The following is a 12,858-nucleotide window of genomic DNA, read 5'->3' on the forward strand; positions in this document are numbered from 1 at the left end:
GGTGTAGGTGAGAACATGCAGAAGTTCTCTTTTCATTGTTTCTATTTCTCTGTGACCCAGGAGGGAGGGAGGGAGGGAGGGAGGAAAGAAGGAGGAGGAAGGGAAAAGAAAGGAAGGAAGGAAGAAGGAAGGGTCAGAGGTTGAGGAAAGAGGTCTAAGTTTGAATTAGTGGAGAATGGAATTGCTAATATATCATCACTTCACTCCCAACCTTACTGATAATAGTTGTATAACTTTCATAAGTTACTTATGTTTCCTACACCTCAGTTTGTTCATCATGAGTAGTAACCCATCTCAAAACTTTGAGGACAAGATGAGAAAACACCTAGCATTGTTCCTGACCCATAGTTGATATTTAATAAGGGGTTATTGTTTTCCAAAGTGTATCAGTGAAACTGTTAATAGATAACATGTGGAATAATACTTGTAATATTTAAAATGCCATGTAATCTAAAACTTTTTCAAATGTGCGCTTAACATTGTCGAACTTACATATATTCAGATTTTGGAATTGGATAGTCAGGTGGCACATTTAAAAAAAAAATTAGATTCTTTTCTCCTGGTTTGCCACGTAAACTTATAGGACTCAGTTGATAAATTTGTCCTACAAATTTATCAGTTTGTTGAAAAGATGGTTTTAGTTACATTTTTAAAAGTTCTAAGTCACTCTTTCAGAGTTCTGTTTGATTTCTCAAAGTTCAGTTTGGCTATGCTCAAGAATGGAATGGGTTTGAACCTATTCATTGTAGATTTTAAGATTTAAGATTGATTTTAAAATTTAAGTATGGAAACTTTCTAATATTTACAAAAATAAAAAGTGTAATAAGTCTCCATGTATTTACCTAGCTACTACCTTAAGTGATACTCAGATTAATATGGACACTTAAATCATCTTTGAGAAGATATGGAACTAACTTGTCTTGATTCACTAATGAGTAAGAGGTAAAGATTCTGATTTAATAATAATTTAATTTTAATTCCTTCAATCATTATTTTATTCATTGATTTATGCAACAAAATTTATTGAGGGTCAACTTTGTTCATTAGTGCCTAATGGCTAAGAGCCTTGCCTGATTGCAAATCTTGGCTCCACTATTTACTAGCTGTGTTGCCTAAGGCTAATAAAAGTAATCTAAGTTTCAGTTTCCACACTGTCAAAATTAAGATAATGCTAGTATCTGCCTCGTAAGGTTGTTATGAGGAGTAATTGAGATACATTGGCTTGGCTTGCTCAGTAAATGTTAGCTGCTGTTATATTCTTTCTCCTTTTCCTCCTCCTCCTCCTCCTCATCTTTGTCTTCCAGATTTTGTGCTAGGTGTATTAGGGAGTATGAGAGAATTAAGATACAGACCTTCACTTTGAAGAACTAGTATTCCAAAATCCCACAGTATTAGAGCTAGGAGAGATTTTCAAGATTATCTAGTTCAGCAAGCCCAGAGAGCTTTAGTGAAGTGTCCACTATCAACATCTCTTAGTGCCAAAGCCAGGCCAAAGCTCAGGTCACTTAGCTTTGAATGTTCTTGTTAAAGAATGGCTGCTCTGTTGGTTTTACTCTGCCCCACTCCTTAAGCCCTATTCCTCCTAAATTGACAATCCTTACCTATTTCAGGGCTTTGCCTTTTCAGTGTGCAAACATCGAAGTATATATGAAGCTTTTTGCACATATCAGAGCCAAATATGAACACTGGGTACTTTCCTTAAGATTCCAAGGAAGACATGCTAGGGAAGGTAGATAGGCTGTCTCTCTGTGTAATCACAAGGACATTTTTTTATCTTCCTCTTATATCACAGCCCAGGAGTTAAAGTCACTGTTTGAAAAAAAGTCCCTCAAAGAGAAACCGCCAAGTTCTGGAAAGCAGTCAATATTATCTGTACGACTGGAGCAGTGCCCTCTGCAGCTGAATAACCCCTTTAATGAGTATTCCAAGTTTGATGGCAAGGTAAGTAAAAATAAAATTTTGTCTTTTTAAATAAAACCTCAGTTGAGTGGAATTGTTTTGTTGTATTATTATTATTAGATTCAGGGTTTCAAAAATGACTCTAAGTAATCATAGAATGTCATTCGCATTTTCTATGACCAAGGATATGAAACGGTCTGAATTTGGGCTTAATATTGTTTCCACAGTGGTATGTTCAGGGATTAAGACAAAAATAGCCTTGAGATATTTGGATGTTTTTTTTTTTTTCCCCTGTTTCATCTTCCAAGTATACTTGAGGTTTTGGGTTAGTTGGGTTGGATTAATCAAGGCCTGATTGTGTTGGGATTGCTTTGGAAGTGATTCTGGGAGGCAATTTGCATTGTTTTGGTCTGATTCTTTATTATAACTGTAGAAATTGTTGAGGTTAAAGCTTTACTTTAGAGTTCTCGACTGTTGTTTCTATGTTAGTATTTCATTGTAGGGACTCTTGTTTGACACTCATTATGCAAGATGACTTTATTTTTTTCTGTTCCAAGAATTTGCAGTTTTAAAATTCAAACATTTCAAACATGTCTATTTGCCTTTTAGGAAAATGGCCGCTGTTTTAGGCGGAGCCTAGTTCCACTTGCAGCACCCTCTCTCCTCACATTCCCTGCCATCAAAGCTGAGCTGAGCTGCTTTCAGGAGACAGTAGCAGTTGATTTTTATATTTATTGCCATGATATTGCTGTCTGGTAGTGGCCTGGGGATGCTGAGTGATAGCTTGTTGCCTAGAGAGGTTGTGTACAATTTGTCTTACTTTAACACCACTGCAATTAATAAACACAGCTCTTTGCTTATGTTTGCATTTTTTCATATTCAACCTCTGGTTATGTGCTGGTTCTGTCAGTAGTCACCTTTGAGCAAGGAGATGTTTTTTCTTCGAAACACTTTTACCTCATAAGGTTCAGCATGTTTCATAGGTTTAAGTAAGCATGTATGGTCATGGGCAAGTGAGGTTATTGATGTTGGTGAGAAAGGAGAGCCAAGAACTAGAAACAAAATGTATAAGTTACATAAGATACTAATATGCTCAGGAGTTGCTTTCAAAAAAATCTGAAAGTGCTTTTAGTAAATGAGAGATTGTATTGATGTAAAGCTTCTCTTTAACCTGCCCCTGCTGCAACTCCGCAACTCCCGCAACTCCTAACTCCCGTTTCTTCTTGTGGAATGTAGCAAAGAGAAGAAAAGGTCCCCCTAGGGGACAGGAATGTCAGTCTCTGGAAAATAGACAGTTGGACTGTAGGTTTTTTGCTTTTTTTTTTTTTTTTTAAGATTTTATTTATTTATTCATAGACACAGAGAGAGAGAGGCAGAGACACAGGCAGAGGGAGAAGCAGGCTCCATGCAGGGAGCCCGATGTGGGACTCGATCCCAGGTCTCCAGGATCACATCCCAGGCTGCAGGCGGCGCCAAACCGCTCCGCCACCAGGGCTGCCCCCCCTCCCCTTTTTTTTTTAATACTACAGTTGATTCATTTAGATATGTGAAAGCTATTGGTATTAGGTTACATGGCTGGAATTTACTTGCTTCTGTTGCCTGATACCATCTCATTGTTTGAGGACATAATTGCTGGAATAATTACTATGTAAATATACTTTGATGCCAACAAAATAGCACAGATCTTTTAAAATGTTATGTCTTAGAATTCTTATTATACCATTAGATTTCATTTTATATAAATTACTTAGCTTTGGATTTGACAGAAAGTTGTCAGGTATCCTTGGTATATATCTAACTTTGGAGTGCCAAGGAGAAATAAAAAAAAATAATATGAAGAAGCCATTTCCTCAGTCACAAAGGAATTACTTTTGCTAGATATGTTTACACTTAAGGCTCTCAATGCTTTTGTCATATCAAATCTGTTTGTAATCAGTAAAGGATATGCACATGGAGCAGTCATCATCACACTTTGATTAAGAAAGATTTATATATTGATAAGTCTATCTGGTAATGGTGGTGCTATTTTATTATTATCTTCCATATTACAAATGCTAAAATACAATTAAACCCTTGTTCTCATCTATTATTTAATATTGATGCATTTGGCAGATATGTAATGAAAGTGGCTAATATTTGAAGGATATTGTACTGTACATATTAAATTAGTCTTTATCTTTGTGAAATGCATCAATATGATATTCAATGACATCTCAATGATTAATAGAGAATTATACTTGAGTCAAGCCTTTTTGTAACCTAGAAATTAAAATGACTATTCAAATAACACCTCAAAATGATCAAATTAGCATTTTGTGATTGCATAATAATGGGATTGTAGTAGTTATAACAGCACCATGGCTGCCTCTAGAGTTAAGATCATGTCAACCCCTTGATAATAAAGCCTTTTCTGTGAGAGTCGACTTTAATAATTTCCAGATTGATTCTTCCCATAAATCATTTGACGTTAAGCACTAAATTTTTGTTACTGTTGTAACTTAAAATTATTTTATTTTTATTCAGCTCATATTTAAGAAGTGAAATGAGTGTCCTGTTTTAATGATTCACCATCTTGTCATTGAACCCCATGCTTTTTACCTCAAATCTAAGAGTTTTTTTTTAATTTTTTAAAGATTTTAAAAATTTTTATTTATTAATAGAGACACACACACACACAGAGGCAGAGACACAGGCAGAGGGAGAAGCAGGCTCCATGCAGGGAGCCCGACATGGGACTCCATCCAGAATCTCCAGGATCACGCCCTAGGCTGCAGGCGGCGCGCTAAACCGCTGTGCCACTGGGGCTGCCTTTTTTTTTTTTTAAGGAGTTTTTTATGTATTTTGATAGTCCCCCTTTTTTTTCCCTGCAAAGGTTTGTTAAAGCCACTAAGATATGTACAGTTTTTTCCCCGTACAGTTATTCACAGTGCTTTTCTTGGGAATAACGCTTGCCTTATTTACATAATTAACTGAGTTGCCTAGGTCTCTTGGGCAAATGGTACATAATTGGGGAGAGAAGGGGACAGAGAAGAGTTTGGGGTCTAATTAAATATGCTAAAAAACTACTTAATTATGTATTTCCTCAAGAGACTAACTGCTGTGAAATCCTCCTTAAGATTAAACTAGCATTAGGTTTGAAAAAAGAATTTTGTTTTTGGTATGGCTTTATAATTACATTGTAGGTAAGCCAGCATATCTAATGTCTTTAATGGTTTGTGTAGACTGGATTGTTGTTGGTTTTAGTGAATCTAAGGGTAAGCATCTCTTAGCTATTGTGCTAACTGAACGTGAATACTTGCGAATAATTTTTAGTTCCTATAGCAGGTTAATAATTTCATTTTTAAAAATTGTGACTGATGAATAATTTTTTGGAGGCTTACAGTTGAGAGGGAAAGCCTGTGTTTAGGCATATGCTTTATTGTAATTTTAATAGTTTTTTGGATTGGTTTGTTACTATGTTTATTTTTTTGGTAAATTGATGAGGCTATCTTGACCTGTTTTAGATTTGTTGATTATTAGTAACTGTTTGCTAATCATTTGAAAAAAATCCAAAATAGAATGCACATGGTTTTAGGGAATGCTTGGTCGTACAGGGCAAAACCAGCTCAGCCGTCTGCCTGCATTTTTTGAGCTTCTTGAAAATAGGACCTCAAATAGACTAATTACTAACACAAAATCTTTGTTCTAGAGATTGAGAAAATCAGAAAATTTCTTGTGACAGTCCTGACTTCACTTTATGGGGATATGTTGGGTGTGATAAGGAGTTGCTTTGAGGTGATGAAGGAGTGGGCTCTACTGATAAATGAACACTCAGCACTGATTTAAGTATCCCTGAATGTGTGGATTTCTGCCCTTTCTACCTGTCTCAGATAAGGTCATGTTTTTCCAAGTATCTATCCCTTTCCATTCCATGGCTTATCACTTACATAAGAAACTTTTGCTAGTATGTCACCACTATTCTGGTTAAACTGAGTTTACAAATATTATCATTGTTAGTAGACCAATATAATTTTATTTTATTTTTTACTTATTTATTTACTAAAAGATTTTATTTATTTACTTGAGAGAGAGAGAGCAGGGAGCCTGATGGGGGGATCAGTCCCAGGATCCCAGGATTATGACCTGAGCTGAAGACAGACACTTAACCAACTAAGCTACCCAGGCACCCCTTATTTTATTTCTTTAAGTAGGCTCCACACCCAACTTGGAACACAAAGCAGGGCTTGAACTCAACAGCCCTGAGATCAAGATGTGAGCTGAGATCCAGAGTCTGCTGCTTGACCAACTGAGCCACCCAGGCACCCCCATTATAATTTTATTATTTTATATGATTTTATTTATTTTATTTTATTTTATTTATTTTATTTTAAGATTTTATTTATTTGAGAGAGAAAGAGAGTGCACACAAGTAGGGGGAGCAGCAGGGAGAGCAAGGAACAGACTCCCTGTCGAGCAGGGACGCCCCCCCGCCCCCAACTCAGGGCTCCATTTCAGGACCCTGAAATCATGACCGAAATGGAAGGCAGCCACTTAACCAACTGAGCCACCCGCCCAATTAGAATTTTAAATACCATTTCCTGTTAATATAGTTACTAACAAAGAAATAATATTATCAGTTGTGATGTCTTGGTCAGGTTTTCCATCTCTCCAAACCTCAGTTTCTTTACCTGTAAAAGAAATGGGTGATCCTTCCTCACAAGGCTGATGATACCATCAAATAGGATAATACTAGGATAGAGCACCTAACACAATGAGGAACAGTGTAATTTACTTTGTGACCTATTTTGTAGTAAGACTTGAGTTGGAATCCTGACTCCACCACTTAACACTGTGACCTCAGGATAATTACTTAACCTCATGAAGCTCCAGTCCTCATATGTGGGTTGAGATGATGATAATATAGCTTTCTTGTGAGGATTAATTGAGGTAAGGTCTGTTTACCAAGACATGTAGCACATAATAGGAAGCACTCAACAAATATCTTACTTCTGCCCCTCTTTCTTTGTAAACGATGAGGGCCAGTGATGCTGTCTCTTCTATGTACTTCATTAGATTATTGACAGGATTGAGTGAGAGGAAATGTGTTCTTAAAACCAGGTGTTTAGAATAGCATCGTTAAATAAGATGTGCAGCAGACAGGGTGAAGGTGATCTGTCTGAAGTTTAGGAGTCCAGTGAGGTTTGACCTTTAACTTTATTTTTTTTAAGATTTTACTTATTTATTCATGAGAGACACAGAGAGAGAGAGAGGCAGAGGGAGAAGCAGGCTCCATGCAGAGAGCCTGATGTGGGACTTGATCCTGGGACTCCAGGATCACGCCCAGGGCCGAAGGCAGGCGCCAAACCACTGAGCCACCCAGAGATTCCCTGCCCACTCCCCATCCCCCCGCGCCCTTTTTAAAATATTTTATTTATTTATTCATGAGAGACACACAGAGAGAAACCTTTAACTTTAAATAGGAAGATTGAGTCAAGTAATTATTTCCTATTTCCTTTTTAAAATTTTTTTTTTAAACATCATATGAGAAGGTGGTTCAGTATTAGTCATTGCTTGGCAGTTTACTAAAATGTTAAATATTGGGATCCCTGGGTAGCTCAGGGGTTTAGTGCCTGCCTTCAGCCCAGGGCGTAGTCCTGGAGTTCTGGGATCGAGCCCCACATCAGGCTCTCTGCATGGAGCTTGCTTCTCCCTCTGCCTGTGTTTCTGCCTCTCTCTCTCTCTCTGTGTCTCTCATGAATAAATAAATAAAATCTTTAAAAGATAAAAAAATAAAATGTTAAATATTTATTTGACTTACCTAAATTCTACTCTAAATATAAGGAGAATATTTGCCTTAACAAGTGCTTAAAAAAACAGAACCTGTTCTTGTTCATATAGACAACTGTGACTTTGATTGTGTTAACTTATTAGAAAGTAACCATTTCTCTGTTAGAAACTGTTTTAACTGGAGCTGCAGAGAGCATGGGGGAAGGGATAATTCATGAGTGCTAATTGCTTGGCTGTTAATTTTCATAAGTGTTGATAGAAGCAGTTCCTTAAATTAAACTTTGTTTAAAATGTATCAGGGGAAATATTCCACAATGTCGAGCCTGAAGTGAAAATTAATATGAATGCTGTGGCAATTAACACATACTGGTTAATAGCTTTTAGCAGCATTTTGGGATGATAGTCCTTAAATACATTTTTGCATGCTGCTCTTGTTTCAGCATTGTTCCAGTCTATGTCTGGATAATTATGAACAAATTTTTTCTACAATCATTGGCATTAAATAGCTCTCTTCAAAGAAAGTCACTTAAAACTTCTCAGAAAAGCATGGAGCCACTGAGAAATGTGGCAAACTCAGAAAAGGTCAGCGAATTGAAATTATGTTTAAAAAAATTCCCTCAAGAGGAAAATGCTCCTCATTTGAACTTGGAATATTTGCTATTATAATGTGAATGGTCTCCTCTAATATGTTAAGCGACTTTAGTTCAGGGTCTCTTTCCAAAAAAATTATAGTCTGGACTTTATTGCCGGTTATGATTCTAGACAGCAGCTTTTGCTTAGGGCTGCCTGAGCTGCGGTATAGCTTTGAGCCTGCCTAAGAGCCTCTGGCTTTTGAGTGTCTTTCTTTTCCTCCCCTCAGGTTGACCAGCCCCCAGCCCTTTTGGGGAAAAGTCTCTGGGGTTTACTTGCTTTGTGCCCATTGAGAGAGAATATAAGACTGTTTTGAATTAGAGCATTTTAAACTAGGAGCTGTATGTCCTGCTCTTTCACTTGCTTCTTTTTACATACCTTTTTATTTTTATTTTTTAAAGATTTTATTTATTTATTTCAGAAAGAGAGAGCATAAGGGGGAAGAGCAGGCTGCCGCTGAGCAGGGAGCCCAATGCAGGATTTGCTCCCAGGATCCTGAGATTATGTATGACCTTAGCTGAAGGCACATACTTAACCAACTGATCTACCCAGGCGCCCCATTACATACCTTTTTAAGAAAGGAGAGTAAGTCCTAGTATCATTTTAGCAGTTACTCTCTCAGCGTCTTATCTGTGACTGTATTTTGGTAGTCTTCTTTTTCACAGACCAGTTTTTATCAGTCTGTTCTGTTTCTAAAGTAAGATATTAGATATTCACTACCTCTTTACACATTATGGTATACTAATTGAAGTACCAAATTCACTAATTTAAAAACATCTTTTAATGAGATTATTTCCTCTTTACATAGTGTTAGTGCACTTTTCTTCCTGTTGCTTGACATCATACTGAATATCCCAAGGAGAGATTTGGGGATTTCTGTATGGGTGGCATTCAAAATGAATTAAATAGAAATCTTACAATGAAAGATAGTGTTTTCAGCATTCTGCTCTGAAGTTTTAAATTCTGAGGACTGAGTTCTTTTTTAAAGGATTTTATTTATTTATTTGATACACAGAGAGAGCACAAGAAGGGGGAGCGGGAGAGGGAAGCAGGCTCCCTGCTGAGCAGGAACCCTGACTAGTACCCAATCCCAGGGCCCTGGGATCATGACCTGAGCCAAAGGCAGATACTTAACCAACTGAGCTACCCAGGTACTCTGAAGATTAAATTCTTAAAACTAGCACACTCCATTCTGAGGTCTTTCTCTCCAGGCCTTGTTTCTGCCAGTCTACAGAGGCTTCCTCTGGTTGTGGAGCAGTCTTCTAGAAATTCCTGTCAGAGGTAGAATTGACCATTGGTTTTAGAGATTTTTCAAAGGCAGGTAGAATTTTGCAATAGAAAGAACATATTTGTCAGGCTTGAATTACAATTCCAACTTTGCTATTTACTTGTTGGGTGATATCAGGCAAATCAATTTACCTTTTTTTTTTTTTTTTTTTTAAGATTTATTTGTTTATGAGAGAAGAAAGAGAGACAGCATGAGCAGAAGGGCCAGAGGGAGAGAGAGAGAATCCCAAGCAGACCACACTGGGTGCAGAGCCAATGTGGGGCTTGATCCCAGGACCACAAGATTATGACCTGAGCCAAAACCAAGAGTCAGATACCCAACTGTGCCACCCAGGGGCCCCTTATTTTACCTTTTTGAGCCTGTTTTCGTATGTATAAAATGAAGTTAATGTCATTTTTTAATGTTGTCACAAGGATTTAACGAAAATGGGAAATGCATACATAGCAAAGTGCCTGGTACCTGGCCATTGCTAGGAGGTTTATTAGTTTCTTTTCATTTTACCATAGTACCATTCATTTGTTTCATATTTAGTGAGGGCCTACTACATACCAGACGCTGTTAAGTAGAATCTGGATTCAGTGGTAAGCAAAAACATACCTGGTTTCTGACCTCATGGAACTTTTTCTCTTGGCAGAAGGTAGATGTTATGTAAACAATCACCTAACTGAATGCAAAATTGCCATAATAGTATAATCCCAACTAATTAGTTACTAAGTACCAGGAGAGGTAGTTGGAGCCTTCAGAGCATTATCATAGGGGCATCTGACCTAGTCTAAGGGGTCAGAGTTGGTATCCCTGTGAAGGTGACTCTTGGTATGAGAAGTGAAGGATGAATAAGAGCTAACTAGATGATGAAGGGGAAGAAGAAAGGACAAATGGAGGGTCTGAGGCAAGGGGTAGCTTGGCAGTTTTGAGGAACTGAAAGAAGGCTGTGTGACTGGGGACCCTAGGGTAAGGTGGGATGTGGTACAAGGTAAAGCTGCAGGGGCAGACCGTGTAGGTCTGGTGGAAGTGTCCTCTTTAACCTTAGAATATTGGCAAGCCTTGGACAAGTTTAAATGAGGAGGTAAGGTAATCAGATTTGTGTTTTGAAAAGATCACTGGAGCTGTGCTGAAGGGAATACACCTAAGAGGGTTTGTGAGGCCAGAGAGACCAATCAAGAAACTTTTTGCAGTGGTCCAGTTGGGAGAGCTGGTAACTTGGACTTACTTATTGGTAATATAGAAGGAGGGATGAATTCCAGAGATATTTAGTAAGTAAAAATGGTAGGAATGTTAAGGAATAGGGGAGAGAGGGGTTTCAAGGACAATATCCTGATCTGCTTCCGGCTTGTAGAACTGAATGGATGATGATTCCGTCCTTGAATTAGGAAGTGCCGAGGGGCGCCTGGGTGGCTCAGTTAGTTAAGTGTCTAACTCTTGATCTCAACTCAGGTCTTGATATCAGGGTTGTGAGTTATAGCCCTCTGTTGGGCTCCATGCTGGATATGGAGCCTACTTTTTAAAAAAAAGGTAGCACTGAAACAGGGCAGAGGATGAGACAAGATATTACCTTTGTGAGCTGGTTTGGGCCTGGTGACTGTAGATCACAGCTTCTTACCATGTCTTTGAAGACACTACACAGTTTTGGTGGGGTGAGAGATGTGCAGTGTACTCTGCTTATTTGGTTTGTATTTGGGGCTTCTGAGGCTGGGGCCTTTGAGGTGGGAGTAAGCTGGGAGCCAGGAGCCTCTTTGTTCCCACTTCACAGACAGCTTTGGAACTCTGGCAAAGAAATTGCCCAGGAAGTTGGTACCTATTCTCTGAAATGGGCTGTACTCTCAGATGCTCAACTCAACTCACCAGGCTGTTAAGAGAAAATGAGAGAGTAATTTTAGATGAGGCAGATGCCAGGTGTCATTTAAGAAAATATGATGATTGTAATTCTTGGAGTTTAGAAGAGTAAGAGGTAACACATGGACATGTTTTTATTATAAGATTACTGCTCTAGTCTATCTTCTTCCTAGCTAATTAATTACCAGATTAGCAGATGAAATCTGATTGAAATCTATATCAAGCACTGAGGTTCCAGGGAAAGCTTAGGAGACAATCCTTGTAGGGGTAGTGAGGCTAGGCATGGGGTGGGATTTTACACTGAGTATCCTCATATGGGACGCCTTGCTCGTATAATTTTCAGTAGAGAGATTTCCTTGTCCTTCAAAGTACTAAGCCCTGATTTTACTGTCTTGAAGAGAACTCTACAGAGAAATCAAATGACAGCTTAGGGTCACTCAGCTGGGCATAGAGTCTAAGTATTCTTATTTTCAGAGATTTTTATTTTCATTCTTAATGACGTTCCTATTTACAAAATGGAAACTCGAGTTCTAGGACTAGAAATCCACATGATAGAACATGGGTGTGGAATCAGAAGATGTGGGTTTTAGCCCTGGTCATGCTCTGGGGTCTGGGACAAGTCACCTCCCATCTCTAAGCCTCAGTTTCTGCCTATTTAGAATGAAGAACTTAGCTTGGATGATCTCTTGGATTTCTCTTGGCTTTAAGGTTCCATAATTTTGTGATTGGGGAGGTGATTGACATCAGTGACATGTAGGTTATAGATGAGAAAACTTGAACTCTTGAAGTTTTGATCTTTTCATGTATGTTGGTACTTTCCTCTTTTAATTGATTGTAACGAAGCTGTGATGTAGGGAGTGTTACCTCCATTTATAGGTGAGAACACCGAGGCTCAGAAAGAAGTGATGTACTCAGGGATACCCCACTAGTATGTGGCATAGTGGGTGTTCAACTCCATTTTCCTTACTCTAGTACCACAGTTGTTTTTCCTACACTCTTTTACAGTCATTGTTATAGAGAAAACAAAAAACTATTAATAATTGAAAAAATTTAAAATTTAAAAACAAAATTTTCCCTTTACCAGTGTATGTGAAATCTGTCAGGTATGTCTGTTGAGTAAGTTACTGCATCTTGTAAGCCTCAATTTTCTTATACGTAAAAAAAGAAATGAGTTACTGGGGCTGGGGAACAGGACAGTGCTTCATACATAGAATGTAGTGTATGTCCCACAAATGCTTTTTTATTTCCACTGCTCTTCCTGGTGTGCAGAGTGGATTCATTTGTCTATCCAGCCAAGAAATTATTTACTAATCATCTATACTGTACTGGTTCGTTTCAAACATTTATTACATACTGGCTCTGTGCTAGACACTGATAAATAGGACAGGATTAACTGCCTTGGAGGAGTTTGAAGTAAGAGTAGCCGTATGGCCAACAGTCGG

General features: G+C 38.1%; 1 protein-coding gene across 10 annotated transcripts in view; it reads left to right on the forward strand.

The window, feature by feature from the left end:
• MAPKAP1 (MAPK associated protein 1) overlaps positions 1-12,858 on the forward strand; it is a 255,479-nt gene that overhangs the window by 45,716 nt on the left and 196,905 nt on the right. For all 10 annotated transcript variants that reach the window (XM_026009306.2, XM_072748606.1, XM_026009309.2 and 7 more), the window contains one exon: positions 1,793-1,941. In XM_026009306.2, coding sequence (XP_025865091.1) covers positions 1,793-1,941 — 149 coding nt within the window. The remainder of the gene's footprint in view (positions 1-1,792; positions 1,942-12,858) is intronic.

This window comes from Vulpes vulpes, chromosome 2 (assembly GCF_048418805.1).
Source record: "Vulpes vulpes isolate BD-2025 chromosome 2, VulVul3, whole genome shotgun sequence".
In the NCBI taxonomy this organism is placed as follows: Eukaryota; Metazoa; Chordata; class Mammalia; order Carnivora; family Canidae; genus Vulpes; species Vulpes vulpes.